We start from the raw sequence: 23,946 nt of genomic DNA, 5'->3' as shown, positions 1-23,946 counted from the left end.
TTGCATATTATGCACAATATCTCTCCACAAGTGAGAAATCAAGTAGATTGACAATGAAGTCATGAATTATAATTTATAGGACTTCCCATGCCTCCATAGCCACATGATGCCTCTAATATTATAATGTTATTTTGGGTTTACGTCATGTGTTAACAGCATGTGAACATTACCTAGAGCTGTTTCTGAACTTTCATTTTTTATCAATAAGGTTTGCTCTTTGGGGGGGGGGGGGGGGGCTCCAAATTCTGTGTCTGTCAGACCATGAGACATCCCGAAAATCGGTCTTCTCACAAAATCGTCTGTAGCGTCCGAACGGTTGGCCTACAAACTTTGACCCCTCTATGGAAAGATGAGACTCTCACGGACACGATGGTGTTCTCCGCTTAGCTCTACGATCTACGCAAGCATCTTGGGACTTGTCAGAATTCGGTACACCTGATCTGCCAACTTCTGTATGTAGCGTCCAAAAAGTTTGGGCTACACACTATGACCCCTCTGTGGAAAGGTGAGACTCTCACGAACATGTTGGTTGTTTTACTCTAGGCCTCACAAGACTCATCTGAAGGTCCCCTGATACCAGTTGAAAAAAAATTATGGAAGTATATATGGAGACTGTTTAGTGCCAAAAATAAGGGGATAAATACACTGGGGGACTATCTGTTGTTCCATGTAGTGAATCTGTTATTCAATGCGTTTGTATGGGCTAATAGCAGTAAGGACTATCTGTTGTTCCATGTAGTGAATCTGTTATTCAATGCGTTTGTATGGGCTAATAGCAGTAAGGACTATCTGTTGTTCCATGTAGTGAATCTGTTATTCAATGCGTTTGTATGGGCTAATAGCAGTAAGGACTAAATCTGTTATTCAATGCGTTTGTATGGGCTAATAGCAGTAAGGACTATCTGTTGTTCCATGTAGTGAATCTGTTATTCAATGTGTTTGTATGGGCTAATAGCAGTAAGGCCAAATAAAATTTTCCATCAAATAATTGTTTTATATATATTTTTTATACTTCAAGGGATCTTAAAATTCCAAATCAAATAGCAAAATTATCCTTGGTACGAATTTCTTAAAATAATTCCATATAGCTTATTAGAACCCCACCCCCGGGTTAACTAATGCCTAATATCACCACAAACATGACAAAGTCTCACAATTCAACTTTCTCGCTGTGTTTTGCTCTGCAATTTCAGTGCTTTTAAAAATGATTTCCAGATTTACGATACAAATATTTTTTCTTCATTGTCCTGTTGGCGGTCATCAAGACCAAGCCTCCAGCTCTAGAGGCTGTCCAGGACACCCTGATGCCTCCCATGGTGTCCAAACAATGGGCCAGCACTTCTTTACTGACCTGGGCAATTTTGTCCTTGACCACTGCTAGACCACCCACCACCAGAGAACCAGAAAGACCCTGGAACTGACTCAAACCCAGGCCTATGAACCAGTCCCTACACATAGCATGGATTTAGTGGTAGATATAGCTCTTCAGCTATACAAGACCACAGTCATGACCACCACTTGACCACTGCAAGGAATAGAGGCCCAGGAAACGATTAAAACTCCAGCCCAGGAACCAGTCCCTACACCCAGTGTGGCCCAGCAAGAGACCAGGCCTTATTGGAAGTGTAGGATGAATAACACCCACCAGGTGAGAACCAGGGAGGCCATCATTCAGCCCGCAAACGGAAGACAGGCTCAGGACCCAACCAGGAACTGCTTCCACCTCTGGCCACCCAGGAACCTGGCCATGCAGGTGGATACCATCACAGCGCTGGGTAACTTTTCCAGGAAATACAAGCTGCAATGACCACCAGAACAGACTGTGGATGAGACACCGCTCCCAGAACAGACCGTGGACCAAACACCGCTCCCAAGAGCATTGGACCAGTAACCGAAAGTTCGCTTGTTCGAATCTCCGAGCCGACTAGGTGAATAATCTGTTGATGTGCCCTTGAGCAAGGCACTTAACCCTAATTGCTCCTGTATGTCACTCTGCTAAAATAACTAAAATGTCAAATGTAAATCTGAGCGATTGTGCTGCGGCTACCTTCTTTTTCTTTCAACAATCACAATGTCTTCCATTGAGAGGTAAATATTATTGTTAAGTACAATTAATAAACTACTGTAATTAAACTGTTTATAAGTAAGTACGTAAGTATGGGCACAGTGGTCTAAGGCACTGCATCGCAGTGCTAGCTGTGCCACTAGAGATCCTTGTTCGAATCCAGGCTCTGTCGTAGCCGGCCGCGACCGGGAGACCCATGGGGCGGCGCACAATTGGCCCAGCGTCGTCCAGGGTAGGGGAGGGAATGGCCGGCAGGGATGTAGCTCAGTTTGCAACGCCAGGGTTGTGGGTTCGATTCCCACGGGGGGCCAGTATAAAAAAAATATATATATATAATAATAATAATAATAATAATGTATGCACTCACTAACTGTAAGTCGCTCTGGATAAGAGCGTCTGCTAAATGACTAAAATGTAAATGAATGTAGGTAAGTAAGTAAGTAAGTAAGTAAGTAAGTAAGTAAGTAAGCCTTGTCCGAGCCAGAACGGCCCATAGTGCAGGAGCCTGTTTCTGTAGTGTGAGGCAGGTTGATGTACAAGTACACCCCCTGGACAGGACACTAGTCTATCTCCTGTTTCTGTAGTGATGCATGTTGATGTACAAGTACACCCCCTGGACAGGACACTAGTCTATCTCCTGTTTCTGTAGTGAGGCAGGTTGATGTACAAGTACACCCCCTGGACAGGACACTAGTCTATCTCCTGTTTCTGTAGTGAGGCAGGTTGATGTACAAGTACACCCCCTGGACAGGACACTAGTCTATCTCCTGTTTCTGTAGTGTGAGTCAGGTTGATGTACAAGTACACCCCCTGGACAGGACACTAGTCTATCTCCTGTTTCTGTAGTGTGAGTCAGGTTGATGTACAAGTACACCCCCTGGACAGGACACTAGTCTATCTCCTGTTTCTGTAGTGTGAGTCAGGTTGATGTACAAGTACACCCCCTGGACAGGACACTAGTCTATCTCCTGTTTCTGTAGTGTGAGTCAGGTTGATGTACAAGTACACCCCCTGGACAGGACACTAGTCTATCTCCTGTTTCTGTAGTGAGGCAGGTTGATGTACAAGTACACCCCCTGGACAGGACACTAGTCTATCTCCTGTTTCTGTAGTGAGGCAGGTTGATGTACAAGTACACCCCCTGGACAGGACACTAGTCTATCTCCTGTTTCTGTAGTGTGAGTCAGGTTGATGTACAAGTACACCCCCTGGACAGGACACTAGTCTATCTCCTGTTTCTGTAGTGTGAGTCAGGTTGATGTACAAGTACACCCCCTGGACAGGACACTAGTCTATCTCCTGTTTCTGTAGTGTGAGTCAGGTTGATGTACAAGTACACCCCCTGGACAGGACACTAGTCTATCTCCTGTTTCTGTAGTGTGAGTCAGGTTGATGTACAAGTACACCCCCTGGACAGGACACTAGTCTATCTCCTGTTTCTGTAGTGAGGCAGGTTGATGTACAAGTACACCCCCTGGACAGGACACTAGTCTATCTCCTGTTTCTGTAGTGAGGCAGGTTGATGTACAAGTACACCCCCTGGACAGGACACTAGTCTATCTCCTGTTTCTGTAGTGTGAGTCAGGTTGATGTACAAGTACACCCCCTGGACAGGACACTAGTCTATCTCCTGTTTCTGTAGTGTGAGTCAGGTTGATGTACAAGTACACCCCCTGGACAGGACACTAGTCTATCTCCTGTTTCTGTAGTGAGACAGCTTGATGTACCAGTACACCCCCTGGACAGGACACTAGTCTATCACCTGTTTCTGTAGTGATGCATGTTGATGTACAAGTACACCCCCTGGACAGGACACTAGTCTATCTCCTGTTTCTGTAGTGAGGCAGGTTGATGTACAAGTACACCCCCTGGACAGGACACTAGTCTATCTCCTGTTTCTGTAGTGAGGCAGGTTGATGTACAAGTACACCCCCTGGACAGGACACTAGTCTATCTCCTGTTTCTGTAGTGAGGCAGGTTGATGTACAAGTACACCCCCTGGACAGGACACTAGTCTATCTCCTGTTTCTGTAGTGAGGCAGGTTGATGTACAAGTACACCCCCTGGACAGGACACTAGTCTATCTCCTGTTTCTGTAGTGAGGCAGGTTGATGTACAAGTACACCCCCTGGACAGGATGCTAGTCTATCGCAGAACCTCTTTTCTGATTTCATAAGGCAGGAGTATCATACAGGAAGCAACATACAGGAATACAGATAACACTGTAAACAATGAAGTTGAGAACATACATTACATTTAGAAAAGAACACATCCACATTGTGGGCATATTAAACATGTATATCACTAGGACCAGGAGTTTTCCTGGTCAGATCACATGGTCAGAAAAAACCCAAATTATGACTACCGATTCCTGAAAAACCCTAATTATGACTACTGATTCCTGAAAAACCCTAATTATGACTACTGATTCCTGAAAAACCCTAATTATGACTACTGATTCCTGAAAAACCCTAATTATGACTACTGATTCCTGAAAAGTGAACAAGACGAAGTGAGTCACCATGCAGGGAAGCAGACACCATGAACTAAGGACCCCACTGTACCTAATCTTGGCCATATCCAGGAGGATCTTGTTGGTGGCCAGTATGGCTGGTGGGATGTCCTTCTCACTGGCCAGTTTCTGTCGTTCAGCAACCAGCTTGGCATACAACACCGTCTACGGAACAACAAATGACAGAGATATTTACAAGAGAGGAACATCAGCAAGAATCAACACATGACAGAGATATTTACAAGACAGGAAAATCAGCAAGAATCAACACATGACAGAGATATTTACAAGACAGGAAAATCAGCAAGAATCAACACATGACAGAGATATTTACAAGACAGGAAAATCAGCAAGAATCAACACATGCTGACGTGTAATGCAATGAGCTATAGGCAGCATACGAGAAGGCTGCTTTTCTTCTTAATCCTCATCTGGAATTACACTGAAACAAGAGAGGCTCTGCGAGATCATGATTCACAGCATATATTTATATGGGAGGCAGCACATTGATGGGGACTTGTTACTTATTATGAACAATGATCCTGTATGTAAGTGTTCTCCATATTATGTCTTTTGTATTCCTTTCTTTTGTCTGCCAGTCTTTGCGCAAATGTGATGTGTGTCACTGCAATCAAATTACCTTCTGGGGACACTAAAGATTTATTGAATTGACTGGTTTCATCAAATAGAGTGCATCTTAAAGGCAGTATGGATTATTTTTCTGTTGACTCTACCTGCAGTTCAAGCTCTCTGGCGGAGACGGGGGCTGGCTGTGGTTTGGACACCGCCACCTGGGTCAGGAACTTGGTTGGCGTCCTGTCATAAAAAATATGTGATGAAAAGCCATCAGACTCCAGAATTCATATCTTCCTATAACCTAATGGCTGGATTCCAAAACACAGATTAAGCCTTGAACTAAAAAGCATTCTCAAATGGAAGAGTTCCATTGAAAGGGCTTTTTAGTCCAAGACGTAAAATCGGTGTCTGGGAAACAGTACACTTTTATTGAAATATTCACCTATTGTGGTGTTGTTTCAGAGGTTTCACATTAGAAAATTAGACCTCAACAAACTAAGTACACATAAATGGGCAAATGTCATGTCCTCTATTCTCGACATCAACCTCTTCATACCTGCTAGATGACATGACCGACCTCTGGGTAGATTTGCTGTTGACTGGCCTAGAATTGACATTTAACCCGTTGTTCTGTGGAGAGGCAGGACAAATCACATTTGACACATTAAACACTTATTGATCATTGATCGTATATAATAGTAATAGTATGCACTTCAATAGTAATGTTGCAGGAAAAAGTATTTCAGTTGGCACTTAAGTGTTACAAAAATAAATTGTCCCCACTTTAAACTAAGTACAACTTATAAAGGCTTTATAAAAGCATACATCAAGGCGTCATAAGCACTACATAAACGCTTCACAAATCATCTATAAGTGCATGTCATACTTTAGAAATGGTGTACATACATACATAGTGTGTTATGTCACATTTGGCAGCTCACCCTTCAGTGGGAATGATTTGTCACCCTTTACACACATTTTTATTTTTATTTTTTTACATTTTTTACATTATTTAGCAGATGCTCTTATCCAGAGCGACTTACAGTTAGTGCATACATTATTCTATTTATTTTTTTCATACTGGCCCCCTGTGGGAATCGAACCCACAACCCTGGCGTTGCAAACGCCATGCTCTACCAACTGAGCTACCTCCCTGCCGGCCATTCCCTCCCCTATCCTGGACGACTTGTGCGCCGCCCCATTGGTCTCCCGGTTGCAGCCGGCTACAGCAGAGACCGGATTCGAACCAGGATCTCTAGTGGCACAGCTAGCACTGCGATGCAGTGCCTTAGACCACTGCGCCACTCGGGAGGTCACACACCATTTATAGAGTACAACATACGCTTTTAGATGATTTGTGAAGCATTTATGTAGTACTTATGAAGCCTTTATGTATGCTTTTTATAAAGCCTTTATAAGTTGTACTTCGTTTAAAGTGGGACCAAATAATCCGATCTGCAAAAACAGAAGTGGTAGAGGCTAGTCATTCTTTCCGTACCAAACCTCCATAACACACTCACCAGAGAGGTCGAATACTGTCTGTCAGGGGCATTAGTGGTGGAGGCTGCAGCGTTCTGCTTTCGTCTGAAATCAGATGCACACACAGAGCTTTTTGTACTGGGGTGACAACATTTCCTGAATGACTACTCACCACTGAGTACACAGCACATTCAGTACAAGACGACAGATATAAGATGACATTTCAATTTAAAAATTCAACATGTTTATAGAGCTTTGCATTTTGAGGCATTTGATCATTGATCACTCTTCTGTTAGGATGAAACAGAACACAGCAACAAAAATAACCCAGCCAATGTAAGTAGCTCTAAGAGTGAGCGTCTACTGAATGACTGAACTGTACAACGTAAAGAAAGTCAAGGGCAGAACTTGACTGGAAGCCAAAGAAAACATGTGAGCGAGTGAGCGAGTGAGAGCTTTGAAACTGAGAGGAAGAAGATATCAAAGCCGACACGTTGATACGTCCGGGAGCCATATCACGTTGGCGATTTGCACCATTTCACACTCATTTAAAGCAAACAGCTGCAGGATGGTGGAGCCAGGGAAGAATATGGAGGCCTTGTCAAGAACAAGGGAGTTACAAAATAATGCTTTGGCTGCACTAACCTCCGCCACATAGCTCTCAGGGATGCTGACAAGCTGATGACATTCCAAAGGCATGGCGTCTGCACCACACACACACTAATAATCCCAAATAACTTCCCTTTCCCAAAGCCTGGAAAATCGGGAATTACACTCAATATTATAAACATGTCATTATGGAACAGAATATACAAAAGTCGTCTAGAGTTACAGCTCTTTTTCAAATCTAATAAAATAATCTAATTTTATTTGTCAAATGCGCCGAATAAACCTGGTGTAAACTTAACCGTGAAAATAGTAACAAGAGGAATAAAATACACAAGAATGCAGCTATATACAGGGACTACCAGTACCAGATCAATATACAGGGAGTACCAGATCAATGTGCAGCTATATACAGGGAGTACCAGTACCAGATCAATGTGGAGCTATATACAGGGAGCACCAGATCAATGTGCAGCTATATACAGGGAGTACCAGATCAATGTGGAGCTATATACAGGGAGTACCAGATCAATGTGGAGCTATATACAGGGAGTACCAGATCAATGTGGAGGTATATACAGGGAGTACCAGTACCAGATCAATATACAGGGAGTACCAGTACCAGATCAATGTGCAGCTATATACAGGGAGTACCAGTACCAGATCAATGTGCAGCTATATACAGGGAGTACCTGTACCAGATCAATGTGCAGCTATATACAGGGAGTACCAGATCAATGTGGAGCTATATACAGGGAGTACCAGTACCAGATCAATGTGCAGCTATATACAGGGAGTACCAGTACCAGATCAATGTGGAGCTATATACAGGGAGTACCAGATCAATGTGGAGCTATATACAGGGAGTACCAGTACCATATCAATGTGCAGCTATATACAGGGAGTACCAGTACCAGATCAATGTGGAGCTATATACAGGGAGTACCAGTACCAGATCAATGTGCAGCTATATACAGGGAGTACCAGTACCAGATCAATGTGGAGCTATATACAGGGAGTACCAGTACCAGATCAATGTGGAGCTATATACAGGGAGTACCAGTACCATATCAATGTGGAGCTATATACAGGGAGTACCAGTACCAGATCAATGTGGAGCTATATACAGGGAGTACCAGTACCAGATCAATGTGGAGCTATATACAGGGAGTACCAGTACCATATCAATGTGGAGCTATATATAGGGAGTACCAGTACCATATCAATGTGCAGCTATATACAGGGAGTACCAGTACCATATCAATGTGCAGCTATATACAGGGAGTACCAGATCAATGTGGAGCTATATACAGGGAGTACCAGTACCAGATCAATGTGCAGCTATATACAGGGAGTACCAGTACCATATCAATGTGCAGCTATATACAGGGAGTACCTGTACCAGATCAATGTGGAGCTATATACAGGGAGTACCTGTACCAGATCAATGTGGAGCTATATACAGGGAGTACCAGTACCAGATCAATGTGGAGCTATATACAGGGAGTACCTGTACCATATCAATGTGGAGCTATATACAGGGAGCACCAGTACCAGATATGTGCAGCTTTATACAGGGAGTACCAGTACCTGATCAATGTGCAGCTATATACAGGGAGTACCAGTACCAGATCAATGTGGAGCTATATACAGGGAGTACCTGTACCAGATCAATGTGGAGCTATATACAGGGAGTACCTGTACCAGATCAATGTGCAGCTATATACAGGGAGTACCAGTACCATATCAATGTGCAGCTATATACAGGGAGTACCAGTACCAGATCAATGTGGAGCTATATACAGGGAGTACCTGTACCAGATCAATGTGCAGCTATATACAGGGAGTACCAGTACCAGATCAATGTGCAGCTATATACAGGGAGTACCAGTACCAGATCAATGTGCAGCTATATACAGGGAGTACCAGTACCAGATCAATGTGCAGCTATATACAGGGAGTACCAGTACCATATCAATGTGCAGCTATATACAGGGAGTACCAGATCAATGTGGAGCTATATACAGGGAGTACCAGTACCAGATCAATGTGCAGCTATATACAGGGAGTACCAGTACCATATCAATGTGCAGCTATATACAGGGAGTACCAGATCAATGTGGAGCTATATACAGGGAGTACCAATACCATATCAATGTGCAGCTATATACAGGGACTACCAGTACCATATCAATGTGCAGCTATATACAGGGACTACCAGTACCAGATCAATGTGCAGCTATATACAGGGAGTACCAGTACCAGATCAATGTGGAGCTATATACAGGGACTACCAGTACCAGATCAATGTGCAGCTATATACAGGGAGTACCAGTACCAGATCAATGTGCAGCTATATACAGGGAGTACCAGTACCAGATCAATGTGCAGCTATATACAGGGACTACCAGTACCAGATCAATGTGCAGCTATATACAGGGAGTACCAGTACCAGATCAATGTGCAGCTATATACAGGGAGTACCAGTACCAGATCAATGTGGAGCTATATACAGGGACTACCAGTACCAGATCAATGTGCAGCTATATACAGGGAGTACCAGTACCAGATCAATGTGCAGCTATATACAGGGAGTACCAGTACCAGATCAATGTTCAGCTATATACAGGGAGTACCAGTACCAGATCAATGTGCAGCTATATACAGGGAGTACCTGTACCATATCAATGTGGAGCTATATACAGGGAGTACCAATACCAGATCAATGTGGAGCTATATACAGGGAGTACCTGTACCAGATCAATGTGGAGCTATATACAGGGAGTACCTGTACCAGATCAATGTGCAGCTATATACAGGGAGTACCAGTACCATATCAATGTGGAGCTATATACAGGGAGTACCAGTACCAGATCAATGTGGAGCTATATATAGGGAGTACCAGTACCAGATCAATGTGCAGCTATATATAGGGAGTACCAGTACCAGATCAATGTGCAGCTATATACAGGGAGTACCAGTACCATATCAATGTGGAGCTATATACAGGGAGTACCAGTACCAGATCAATGTGCAGCTATATACAGGGAGTACCAGTACCAGATCAATGTGCAGCTATATACAGCGAGTACCTGTACCAGATCAATGTGGAGCTATATACAGGGAGTACCTGTACCAGATCAATGTGCAGCTATATACAGGGAGTACCAGTACCATATCAATGTGGAGCTATATATAGGGAGTACCAGTACCAGATCAATGTGCAGCTATATACAGGGAGTACCTGTACCAGATCAATGTGCAGCTATATACAGGGAGTACCAGATCAATGTGCAGCTATATACAGGGACTACCAGTACCAGATCAATGTGCAGCTATATACAGGGAGTACCAGTACCAGATCAATGTGGAGCTATATACAGGGAGTACCAGTACCAGATCAATGTGCAGCTATATACAGGGAGTACCAGATCAATGTGCAGCTATATACAGGGACTACCAGTACCAGATCAATGTGCAGCTATATACAGGGAGTACCAGTACCATATCAATGTGGAGCTATATACAGGGAGTACCAGTACCAGATCAATGTGCAGCTATATACAGGGAGTACCTGTACCAGATCAATGTGCAGCTATATACAGCGAGTACCTGTACCAGATCAATGTGGAGCTATATACAGGGAGTACCTGTACCAGATCAATGTGCAGCTATATACAGGGAGTACCAGTACCATATCAATGTGGAGCTATATATAGGGAGTACCAGTACCAGATCAATGTGCAGCTATATACAGGGAGTACCTGTACCAGATCAATGTGCAGCTATATACAGGGAGTACCAGATCAATGTGCAGCTATATACAGGGACTACCAGTACCAGATCAATGTGCAGCTATATACAGGGAGTACCAGTACCAGATCAATGTGGAGCTATATACAGGGAGTACCAGTACCAGATCAATGTGCAGCTATATACAGGGAGTACCAGATCAATGTGCAGCTATATACAGGGAGTACCAGTACCAGATCAATGTGCAGCTATATACAGGGAGTACCAGTACCAGATCAATGTGGAGCTATATACAGGGAGTACCAGTACCAGATCAATGTGCAGCTATATACAGGGAGTACCAGTACCAGATCAATGTGCAGCTATATACAGGGAGTACCAGTACCAGATCAATGTGCAGCTATATACAGGGAGTACCAGTACCAGATCAATGTGGAGCTATATACAGGGAGTACCAGTACAAGATCAATGTGCAGCTATATACAGGGAGTACCAGTACCAGATCAATGTGCAGCTATATACAGGGAGTACCAGTACCAGATCAATGTGCAGCTATATACAGGGAGTACCTGTACCAGATCAATGTGCAGCTATATACAGGGACTACCAGTACCAGATCAATGTGCAGCTATATACAGGGACTACCAGTACCAGATCAATGTGCAGCAATATACAGGGAGTACCAGTACCAGATCAATGTGGAGCTATATACAGGGAGTACCAGTACCAGATCAATGTGCAGCTATATACAGGGAGTACCAGATCAATGTGCAGCTATATACAGGGACTACCAGTACCAGATCAATGTGCAGCTATATACAGGGAGTACCAGTACCAGATCAATGTGGAGCTATATACAGGGAGTACCAGTACCAGATCAATGTGCAGCTATATACAGGGAGTACCAGTACCAGATCAATGTGCAGCTATATACAGGGAGTACCAGTACCAGATCAATGTGCAGCTATATACAGGGAGTACCAGTACCAGATCAATGTGGAGCTATATACAGGGAGTACCAGTACCAGATCAATGTGGAGCTATATACAGGGAGTACCAGTACCAGATCAATGTGCAGCTATATACAGGGAGTACCTGTACCAGATCAATGTGCAGCTATATACAGGGAGTACCAGTACCAGATCAATGTGCAGCTATATACAGGGAGTACCAGTACCATATCAATGTGCAGCTATATACAGGGAGTACCTGTACCAGATCAATGTGCAGCTATATACAGGGACTACCAGTACCAGATCAATGTGCAGCTATATACAGGGACTACCAGTACCAGATCAATGTGCAGCTATATACAGGGAGTACCAGTACCAGATCAATGTGCAGCTATATACAGGGAGTACCTGTACCAGATCAATGTGCAGCTATATACAGGGAGTACCAGTACCAGATCAATGTGGAGCTATATACAGGGAGTACCAGTACCAGATCAATGTGCAGCTATATACAGGGAGTACCAGTACCAGATCAATGTGCAGCTATATACAGGGAGTACCTGTACCAGATCAATGTGCAGCTATATACAGGGAGTACCAGTACCAGATCAATGTGCAGCTATATACAGGGAGTACCAGTACCAGATCAATGTGCAGCTATATACAGGGAGTACCAGTACCAGATCAATGTGCAGCTATATACAGGGAGTACCTGTACCAGATCAATGTGCAGCTATATACAGGGAGTACCAGTACCAGATCAATGTGGAGCTATATACAGGGAGTACCAGTACCAGATCAATGTGCAGCTATATACAGGGAGTACCAGTACCAGATCAATGTGCAGCTATATACAGGGAGTACCTGTACCAGATCAATGTGCAGCTATATACAGGGAGTACCAGTACCAGATCAATGTGCAGCTATATACAGGGAGTACCAGTACCAGATCAATGTGGAGCTATATACAGGGAGTACCTGTACCAGATCAATGTGCAGCTATATACAGGGAGTACCTGTACCAGATCAATGTGCAGCTATATACAGGGAGTACCAGTACCAGATCAATGTGGAGCTATATACAGGGAGTACCAGTACCAGATCAATGTGCAGCTATATACAGGGAGTACCTGTACCATATCAATGTGCAGCTATATACAGGGAGTACCTGTACCATATCAATGTGCAGCTATATACAGGGAGTACCTGTACCAGATCAATGTGCAGCTATATACAGGGAGTACCTGTACCAGATCAATGTGCAGCTATATACAGGGAGTACCAGTACCAGATCAATGTGGAGCTATATACAGGGAGTACCAGTACCAGATCAATGTGCAGCTATATACAGGGAGTACCAATACCAGATCAATGTGCAGCTATATACAGGGAGTACCTGTACCAGATCAATGTGCAGCTATATACAGGGACTACCAGTACCAGATCAATGTGGAGCTATATACAGGGAGTACCAGTACCAGATCAATGTTCAGCTATATACAGGGACTACCAGTACCAGATCAATGTTCAGCTATATACAGGGAGTACCAGTACCAGATCAATGTGCAGCTATATACAGGGACTACCAGTACCAGATCAATGTGGAGCTATATACAGGGAGTACCAGATCAATGTTCAGCTATATACAGGGACTACCAGTACCAGATCAATGTGGAGCTATATACAGGGAGTACCAGTACCAGATCAATGTGCAGCTATATACAGGGACTACCAGTACCAGATCAATGTGCAGCTATATACAGGGACTACCAGTACCAGATCAATGTGCAGCTATATACAGGGACTACCAGTACCAGATCAATGTGGAGCTATATACAGGGAGTACCAGTACCAGATCAATGTGCAGCTATATACAGGGAGTACCAGTACCAGATCAATGTGGAGCTATATACAGGGACTACCAGTACCAGATCAATGTGGAGCTATATACAGGGAGTACCAGTACCAGATCAATGTGCAGCTATATACAGGGAGTACCAGTACCAGATCAATGTGCAGCTATATACAGGGAGTACCAGTACCAGATCAATGCGCAGGGGTATGAGGTATTTTAGGTAGATATGTACATGAAGGCAGGATCAAGTGACTAGGCATCAGGATAAATATTTACAAGAGACAAATAAAAACAGAATAGCAGCAGCAAATGGAGCGTAAAGGTGTGTGTGTTTGTGTTGTCGGTACGTCGTGTATGTTGTGTGTGCGTATGTGAATGTGTGTGGGTTTTGTGTGAGAGTGTCAGTGAAGTATGTAGTATGTGTATATACAGTACATACACTACCGGTCAAAAGTTTTAGAACACCTACTCATTCAAGGGTTTTTCTTTATCTGTACTATTTTCTACATTGTAGAATAATAGTGAATACATCAAAACTATGAAATAACACATATGGAATCATGTAGTAACCAAAAAAGTGTTAAACAAATCAAAATATATTTTATATTTGAGATTCTTCAAATAGCCACCCTTTGCTTTGATGACAGCTTTGCACACTCTCAGCATTCTCTCAACCAGCTTCACCTGGAATGCTTTTTCAACAGTCTTGAAGGAGTTCCCACATATGCTGAGCACTTGTTGGCTGCTTTTCCTTCACTCTGCGGTCCGACTCATCCCAAACCATCTCAATTGGGTTGAGGTCGGGCGATTGTGGAGGCCAGGTCATCTGATGCAGCACTCCATCACTCTCCTTCTTGGTCAAATAGCCCTTACACAGCCTGGAGGTGTGTTGGGCCATTGTCCTGTTGAAAAACAAATGATCGTCCCACTAAACCCAAACCAGATGGGATGGCGTAACGCTGCAGAATGCTGTGGTAGGCATGCTGGTTAAGTGTGCCTTGAATCCTAAATAAATCACAGACAGTGTCACCAGCAAAGCACCCCCACACCATAACACCTCCTCCTCCATGCTTTACGGTGGGAACTACACATGCGGAGATCATCCGTTCACCAACACTGCGTCTTACAAAGACACGGCGGTTGGAACCAACAATCTCCAATTTGGACTCCAGACCAAAGGACACATTTCCACTGGTCTAATGTCCATTGCTCGTGTTTCTTGGCCCAAGCAAGTCTCTTCTTCTTATTGGTGTCCTTTAGTAGTGGTTTCTTTGCAACAATTCGACCATGAAGGCCTGATTCACACAGTCTTCTCTGAACAGTTGATGTTGAGATGTGTCTGTTACTTGAACTCTGTGAAGCATTTATTTGGGCTGCAATTTCTGAGGCTGGTAACTCTAATGAACTTATCCACTGCAGCAGAGGTAACTCTGGGTCTTCCATTCCTGTCGCGGTCCTTATGAGAGCCAGTTTCATCATAGCGCTTGATGGTTTTTGCGACTGCACTTGGAAGAAACATTCAAAGTTCTTGAAATGTTCCGGATTGACTGACCTTAATGTCTTAAAGTGATGGATGTTCCTGCCATAATAAGGACTTGGTCTTTTACCAAATAGGGCTATCTTCTGTATACCCCCCCCCCCCATCCCCATCTTGTCACAACACAACTGATTGGCTCAAACACATTAAGAAGGAAAGAAATTCCACAAATTAACTTTTAAGAATTTGTTTCATAGTTTTGATGTCTTCACACTATTATTCTACAATGTAGAAAATAGTACAAATAAAGAAAAACCCTTGAATGAGTAGGTGTTCTAAAACATTTCATGCCAAATGCCAGCAGACATTACCCAATTTGGCACCTCAACGTTGTGTTAACTTTGATCTCTTTGATGTTTTTTCAAACTGTTTTGTTGATGTGTGGCAACAGCTGGTTGCTCCTATAGGCCTATTCGCACAGGATTTGTTTTACGGGGGGGGGGGGGGGGGGGGGGGGCAGAGATAGGGTCATGTAATTATGTGCACGAGCACAAATCACCACATCCGTCGTTTAAGTCCGGTCCAAATCTGCCATGTGGGTCATTTTTACATAGCAGGAGAGCAATAATTCCAGCCGAAAAAAACTACTGTTTTTCGATTAACTCCAAGGTCCTCTGAATATAGTCCCGTGCGAATCGACATAGCAATATGCTTTGTGGACTTCAGACAGATGTTGCCATCTGGTTTTGTGATGAAACAAATGCATGTGTGGTTGAATTTATTCTGCCTGTTGTCTTGGCTTTATATAGAACAGTGGCGTATGAACTAACAGGTTATAGAGCAGAAAACAACACAATTATCACACACATAGGTTGTAATATGGCTTTTTTCTCCCTGGCTTGGCTTCACCATTGATTTTACCCACGCACCGCTACTGATTGAGACACTATACCAAAGATTGTTTTGTTATGGTTTAGAAACTTTGGAACCAAGCTCGAATAACTGTCGTGTTGCCTGTTATCGCCTGGACATGTTGAAATATCCTCACACCTAGAATTAAAACCTCCAGGCTTCCGTCATAAAGGTTAAAAAAATTAAAATTACAGCAGGCAGTTTGGAAAAGACTAATCCCGTCCGAATCGTCCTCTGAAATAACGAACATTCTGGGGTAGGAATAATTACATAACCATCGTTCTCTAGTAATACTAGTCCCGTGCGAATAGGACTTAATATAATTACATAACCAAATTAACACTTTGGAAGCTAAGCCAGGCTAGAACAGGGTTGCGTTCACAAGGCACAAATTAAAAGAAAACGGTCTGAAACTGAGTGAAACAGGGACATACTATCTGAACTTGTCCAATAAGAAACACTCGTTTTGGTTTTCTCTTGCAAAATGTTTCGCTACGGTGTGCCCTAATGAACACGACCCAGATGAGAGCCTCTCAAAGCCGTCCCGATTGAAAGGCACTTGTGTTCTCTCTTTAATGAGTGTGTTGTCTCTTTAATGAGTGTGCACACTAAGTAGCAGTAGAATGTAGTAGTGTGTACTACGTAGTGTGTACTACGGAGGGTATACTACGGAGGGTATACTACGGAGGGTATACTACGGAGGGTATACCTTAGTGCAGACCAGGTGTTGAGGTCACCGTCACTCGACTGGAGCAGGAGGGTTCTCTGTTTCTCATCCAGGGCTTGGCCCAGCCACCACCTCCCCTTTGAATAAGAATGATATATTGAAATGGAATTGAACCCTGAATAAGACACATATAATAGATAACACTGTAGTAACTAGTAATGTAGTGGTCCCCTCAGGAACAGCTAACATGCTTCCTTCACTTGATTTCTCCAGGCAGTATGCTTAGCAATAAATGTCAGCCATAAACACATTGTTTTGGCTTAATCAACAATTGTCAAAACAGTCAAAGACATCACATTTACACTACCACCAGGTTTCCAAAATAACTGATTCCAGTCTAAGAAACAGTCCTGAGACAGTAGAATAGAATATACTGTTATGTTACGTTGTGATATGTTATGTTGTGATATGTTGTGTTGTGTAGTGTTATGTTGTGTAATGTTGTGATATGTTATGTTGTGATATATGTTATGTTATGTTATGTCGTACCTTGGGGGTGATTTTACAGAGGGTGCAGAACTTGCTGGTGCCGGTGGCTTCCTTCAGGTATTCCTCATTCACCAGCTCCCGTGACAGGGCTTTCCAGCAGGCCTCAGAGACACTCTTCCCCACTCCAAACAGAGCGTGGCAACGGTACTTCTCGGGAACCCTCCGAGAGTACTGGAAGAAGAAGAACAGGGCGGCAGGTAGCTTAGTGGGTAAGAGCGTTGTGCCAGTAACCGAAAGGTCGCTGGTTCTAATACCCGAGCCGACTAGGTGAAAAATCTGTCGATGTGCCCTTAAGCAAGGCACTTAACCCTAATTGCTCATGTAAGTCACTCTGGATAAGAGCGTCTGCTAAATGACTAAAATGTAAAGTTCATTAGGCACCAAACTAACTGAAACAGGGAAGGACTACCTGGACTTGTCCAATAAGACACGCTCATTTTCATTTTTCTGTTTTGTTCCAGTATGCCCTAATGAACATGACCCAGGCCAACACTCTCAGACTCACAGATCCACGGAGGAACAGGATGGGGGCTGTGGAGCCAAATCTCTCCCCCATAGCACTGACGGCTCCAATCAGCTGGAATGCCAACACACCGTAGTCCTGACGCCCACCGTCCACTGTGTCATTTACACTGACTCTGTTCACCGCCCTGAAAACACACACACATTCCCAATGGGTGATCTAATAGAATCCAAAGATGGTTGAAATAGAACCCAGTAAACAGTGCATGTTATGTTGAGCTAAAATAACATGTGAATTTTTGTACATAGAATAGAATAGAACAGAATAGAAAATTGCTGGCAAAACACCCACCCAGAGCGGCAGTTGTCACAGCACTGGTCAGTTCCCATGATGCCTGAGGTCACCTTTCGAAGCTGTTTGTCTTCAAAGTGGGAGAGGATCAGCCTAAAGAGAAATGAAATGTGAAGCAATACGTTGAATATAGGTAGCTATTGACACAATATACTTATATGTACCTAAAACATTTATCATTCCTCACTATGGAACAAGACTGAACAGGAACAAGACTGAACAGGAACAAGACTTACTTCCTTCTGCACTTGGATGAGTTGAGATACAGGTCCATTTTGCCCATCATTTTGAGCTTGTAGCCCCGGAATCTGTTGTTTGCTACCTGGTTGATGAGAAACCTGTACAGAACAACAAAAGACTCAGTTCAGGTCTGAGTTTCACTAATCTGAACTCTCTGAAGGCTTCATGCCAAGACAGACAGTATTTTATATATATATCACTGTGTGTTGTTGTCTACCATTTATCAAAGATATATATTTTTTTACATTAAAAAAACATTCCCATAACACCATCACAAAAAAGAGTGACCTGTTTAATTGCAGATCCGCTGGTGCCCACAGGACGTGGCAGGCACTTGGAAGTCCGTCCCTCCCAGCACGTCCAATCTCCTGGTAGTAGGACTCCATCTCCTTAGGAGCTCCATAATGGATGACCTTCCTGATGTCAGCTTTATTGATCCCCATTCCAAAAGCAACTGTAGCCACGATACACTGAAAACAATTAACAAAACCATATAAGTATGCTTGCATACCAGGGTGAACAATGTTGTTTTTTTATGTGTTTTCATGCCTGTATAGAATTTGCAAAGTACCGCAAACAAATTTAGATTTGGAAAGAAGAGACACATTCAACTAAATGTGGCATATTTTTTTCACTTCTATCAATATCTACACATTATAGCAATAAAGCTAATCCACCTGGATTTTATTTTAAATATTTGTTTTGTTTCTTAAAGATTTAAAACCCACCTGGATTTCATCCCTCATGAAGCGATGCTGGGTCTCCCTCCTCTGTTTGATGCCCAGACCAGCGTGGTACACACCACACGTGACGCCCAGCGAGGTCAGAGTGGAGGTCACACGCTCAGCCTCTTTCCGCGAGGGGCAGTACACAATGGAGGACCCTTCAAACTCATAATCCCCCCTGAAATAGCCGACAGCAAATGAGACAAAGAAATGACCATTTTGATCTAATTGGTGGAGATGTTGTCACCAACCACGTGGGAGGACAGACTGCAGTGTGCCAAGTCTCTTTTTATCATCTATCGAATATATTTTTATATCCAGCATCTGCTCAAAGACATTGGATGTCATATTTTCCTATACAAACAAAACATGGATATTAATATCATTATTATGATAAAAGCTGGCTCCATATTCACCAATATTCCCAAAAGCATATAGTGCATTCGGAAAGTATTCAGACCCGTTGACTTTTTCTACATTTTGTTACATTACAGCCTTATTCTAAAATGGATTAAATGGTTTTTTCCTCCCTCATCAATCTACACACAACACCCCATAATGACAAAGCAAAAACAGTTGTAATTTTTAAAAAATTAAACAAATATCACATTTACATATTCAGACTCCTTACTCAGTACTTTGTTGAAGCACCTCTGGCAGCAATTACAGCCTCAAGTCTTCTTGGGTATGACGCTACAAGCTCGGCACAGCTGTATTTGGGGAGTTTCTCCCATTCTTCTCTGCAGACCCTCTCAAGCTCTGTCAGGTTGGATGGGGAGCGTCGCTGCACAGCTATTTTCAGGTCTCTCCAGAGATGTTAGATCAGGTTCAAGCCCGGGCTCTGGTTGGGCCACTCAAGGACATTGAGACTTGTCCTGAAGCCACTCCTGCGTTGTCTTGGCTGTGTGCTTAGGGTCGTTGTACTGTTGGAAGGTGAACCTTCGCCCCAGTCTGAGGTCCTGAGCGCTCTGGAGCAGGTTTTCATCAAGGATCTCTCTGTACTTTGCTCCGTTCATCTTTCCCTCGATCCTTACTAGTCTCCCAGTCACTGCCGCTGGAAAACATCCCCACAGCATGATGCTGCCACCACCATGCTTCACCGTAGAGATGGTGCCAGGTTTCCTCCAGACGTGACGCTTGGCATTCAGGCCAAAGAGTTCAATCTTGGTTTCATCAGACCAGAGAATCTTGTTTCTCATGGTCTGAGAGTCTTTAGGTGCCTTTTGGCAAACTCCAAGCGGGTTGTCATGTACCTTTTACTGAGGAGTGGCTTCCTTCTGGCCACTCTACCATAAAGGCCTGATTGGTGGAGTGCTGCAGAGATGGTTGTCCTTCTGGAAGGTTCTCCCATCTCCACAGAGGAACTCTGAAACTCTGTCAGAGTGACCATCGGGTTCTTGGTCACCTCCCTGACCAAGGCCCTTCTCCCCCGATTACTCAGTTTGACCAGGCGGAAGAGTCTTGGTGGTTCCAAACTTCTTCCATTTAAGAATGATGGAGGCCACTGTGTTCTTGGGGAACTTCAATGCTGCAGACATTTTTTGGTACCCATCCACAGATCTGTGCCTCGACACAATCCTGTCTCGGAGCTCTACGGACAATTCCTTCGACCTCATGGCTCGGTTTATGCTCTGACATGCACTGTCAACTGTGGGACCTTATATAGACAGGTGTGTGCCTTTCCAAATCATGTCCAATCAATAGAATTTACCACAGGTGGACTCCAATCAAGTTGGAGAACCATCTCAAGGTTGATCAATGGAACAGGATGTACCTGAGTTTCGAGTGTCATAGCAAAGGGTATGAATACTTACGTAAATAAGGTTTTGTATAGATTGATGAGGATTTTTATTTATTTAATCCATTTTAGAATAAGGCTGAAACGTAACAAAATGTGGAAAAAGTCAAGTGGTCTGAATACGTTCCGAATGTACTGTGTACAGTACATATACTGTTTTAAAAACCAACATCATATAACTAGGTCTACTTAAATATATTATTAAACCTTAATTTAGTATATGGACCTAAATATATATTGACCTATAAGCAATTAATATATAGCCCTACCCGGTGGTCTTCTTCAGGAAGCCATTCATGTCCTGAAACACGCCCCCAGACTTGCGGTTGACGTTCAGGTAGAGGTTGGGCCGGTCAAAGGAGGTGCAGGTGACGATGGGCCGCTCCAGGTTCAGACTCTTCACTATGTCCTCCCTGATGGAAGGGCTGGCAGTGGCCGTAAGCGCCACAATGGGAACCTGAACACAGAACACAGTCAATGTGAACCTGAACACAGAACACAGTCGATGGGAACCTGAACACAGTCGATGTGAACCTGAACACACAACACAGTCGATGGGAACCTGAACACAGTCGATGGGAACCTGAACACAGTCGATGGGAACCTGAACACAGTCGATGGGAACCTGAACACAGTCGATAGGAACCTGAACACAGTCGATGGGAACCTGAACACAGAACCAAGTCGATGGGAACCTGAACACACAACACAGTCGATGGGAACCTGAACACAGAACACAGTCGATGGGAACTTGAACACAGAACACAGTCGATGGGAACCTGAACACAGTCGATGGGAACCTGAACACAGAACACAGTCGTTCACAATCTTGGTAATACTTTCACTTGACACCTCCATCATAAGGGTATCATAAGAATGAAGGACATCAGCTTTTGCCAACTGTCCATGATACATAGAATTATTGTTATGCGACATCTGTGATGTCCTCATTATGACATGACTATATAAGAATTATGGCAGAGGATTGCCCGTAATTGGTTACATATTGTTTAAGATGATGGCTGCCTGTGATGTTTGCAATGAGAGACAAATGTCCTTACGTTAGGTAGACTTCTCTTCAGGTTTCCCAGACTCCTGTATGCACCTCTGAAGTCATGGCCCCACTCAGAGATACAATGAGCCTCATCCACCGCTATCAAAGAGATTCCTGCAGGACAGGCACGGCAGAATGCAGAGATAAATAACTATTCTGGGGTGAGTTTTCCCCAAAACATAAAGATTATCTTTAGTATAAAAATTATTTTTCCTCCATTGCCTACCATTGAACTTAAGATAATCTTAGTTCTAAAGATGATTTTTATGTTTTTGGGAAACACCTCCATCAGTTCCTACACCAGCGATATTCTCACTGCTAAATGTATAAAAGACAAGGCTTGAGAAAATTGAGTATATCTGTATAAATGTGTAAGGAGATCTATTTAAAAAGAGAGTCATGAAGACCTCACTCACCTATGCTTCTATCGAGCTGTTCGAGTAGAGATACATTGCCTGAGCAGTATTCCGGGGTCATGTACACAACTCTGTATTGCCCCCTAAAGACAGAATAGGGTCATGTTATTTTCTGCCTAGATGGTACATAGTTATAGCAGGGGTGCAAAACTCAGGCTTTCCAGTTCCACAGTCCTGCTAGTTGTTGTTTAGTCTTAAAATTGCACTATGCAGAAATCGCTCCGCCATTTCCTGGTTGCTAAAACTCTAATAGTTCGCCTAATTTCAGTTTATGTGACAAAATAAGATAGTATAGTGTAGAGAATCATTGTACCATATAAACCGCTGTGAAATATATTTTCCATAACCAAATATATTGTTGTTTCAGCTGGTGTACAAAACTGAAAGTGAAAGACGCAAAAACTAAAACTTAAGAACGGGAACCATAGAAATGCCGCATATAGAACAGATCTACCTCTTCTTAGACTTGCTTTCAAGTAGCATGATATATCTATAACTCACATTTCTAATGTGAATTTGGGTAGCCCAAGAAGTTACATATTGCCACTTTAATTGATCAATTTACAATCCATACAGCTGGTAAACTAGGTAGGAATTGGTCTCTGCTAAAATTACAAAAATGGAAACCAACATACACTGTGGGCCTGGGAGCTGACTTATAACATTGGTAGCATGGTCCCAGATCTGTTCGCTCTGGCCAACTTCATTTCTCATTGTCACTGGCATGACAAGGAGTTGACATGACAGCACAAACAGACTGGCCCTCAGGCTACAACACCCCTCGACTGGAAAAACTTAGTATATTACACATCGTGACAGAACAGAGGAGAGGGTGCATGTAAACATCACTTGAGGGACATATCACGACTACATGTTGTGGCCGAACTAAGAACAAAATACTTCAATGCAGTTGTAATATTTTAGCAGTTGGCAAATATTTAGTAAAATTCTTTTTTTTTAAAGGGGCTTACTGTTTCAAGCCGGCTAAAACATTTTTGGTCTGAGCCGAGCCGAGAAAACAAGCTGGAATGTTGGACATTCTGGAAAATAAAGAGAAAACGCTATGTTGTTGCTGGGGAACATCACCATGATCTCACCTGGGCATCGTTAAGTAGCCAAATGTTGTGGAACGCTGCAGATAGAAATGTCATGAATAGAGCTGACACGGTTCCTTATTCTACATGTTAGAGAGGGGCGTTTGTTCTACATGCTGTTTTTCTATCTGCACGTTGCACAACGTTATGTCCTGCTGAACGCACCCCTGGCTGACTAGGAGTCCCCTATAACCCAAAATGACATATTGATTCACTCAGAAGAAAACCAACATTGCTGAGCTCTAATGGTTACCAGATACTTCTATTCCAGCAAAACATATGACATTTTCATATTTTTCAATATATAACCATATGGGGAAAAACAAGCAATCTACACTTGAATATCAAACTCATGAGATTTTTTTTTATATCAACGACATATGACAATCAAAAATATGTTA

At 43.1% G+C, this 23,946-nt stretch overlaps 1 protein-coding gene across 3 annotated transcripts in view; it reads right to left on the bottom strand.

Annotated features, from left to right (window-relative positions):
* wrn (WRN RecQ like helicase) overlaps positions 1-23,946 on the bottom strand; it is a 60,540-nt gene that overhangs the window by 19,958 nt on the left and 16,636 nt on the right. For all 3 annotated transcript variants that reach the window (XM_084160878.1, XM_084160879.1, XM_084160880.1), the window contains exons 15-29: positions 23,423-23,491; positions 22,452-22,534; positions 22,043-22,149; positions 21,251-21,438; positions 19,187-19,361; positions 18,747-18,928; positions 18,455-18,556; positions 18,219-18,311; positions 17,910-18,054; positions 17,405-17,575; positions 16,898-16,992; positions 6,674-6,737; positions 5,710-5,783; positions 5,312-5,393; positions 4,630-4,742 (exon numbers count right to left, since the gene is read on the bottom strand). In XM_084160878.1, coding sequence (XP_084017004.1) covers positions 4,630-4,742; positions 5,312-5,393; positions 5,710-5,783; positions 6,674-6,737; positions 16,898-16,992; positions 17,405-17,575; positions 17,910-18,054; positions 18,219-18,311; positions 18,455-18,556; positions 18,747-18,928; positions 19,187-19,361; positions 21,251-21,438; positions 22,043-22,149; positions 22,452-22,534; positions 23,423-23,491 — 1,743 coding nt within the window. The remainder of the gene's footprint in view (positions 1-4,629; positions 4,743-5,311; positions 5,394-5,709; positions 5,784-6,673; positions 6,738-16,897; positions 16,993-17,404; positions 17,576-17,909; positions 18,055-18,218; positions 18,312-18,454; positions 18,557-18,746; positions 18,929-19,186; positions 19,362-21,250; positions 21,439-22,042; positions 22,150-22,451; positions 22,535-23,422; positions 23,492-23,946) is intronic.

Source organism: Coregonus lavaretus (genome assembly GCF_964263955.1).
Source record: "Coregonus lavaretus genome assembly, chromosome: 4".
In the NCBI taxonomy this organism is placed as follows: domain Eukaryota; kingdom Metazoa; phylum Chordata; class Actinopteri; order Salmoniformes; family Salmonidae; genus Coregonus; species Coregonus lavaretus.
This window is presented reverse-complemented; position numbering and strand designations above follow the sequence as displayed.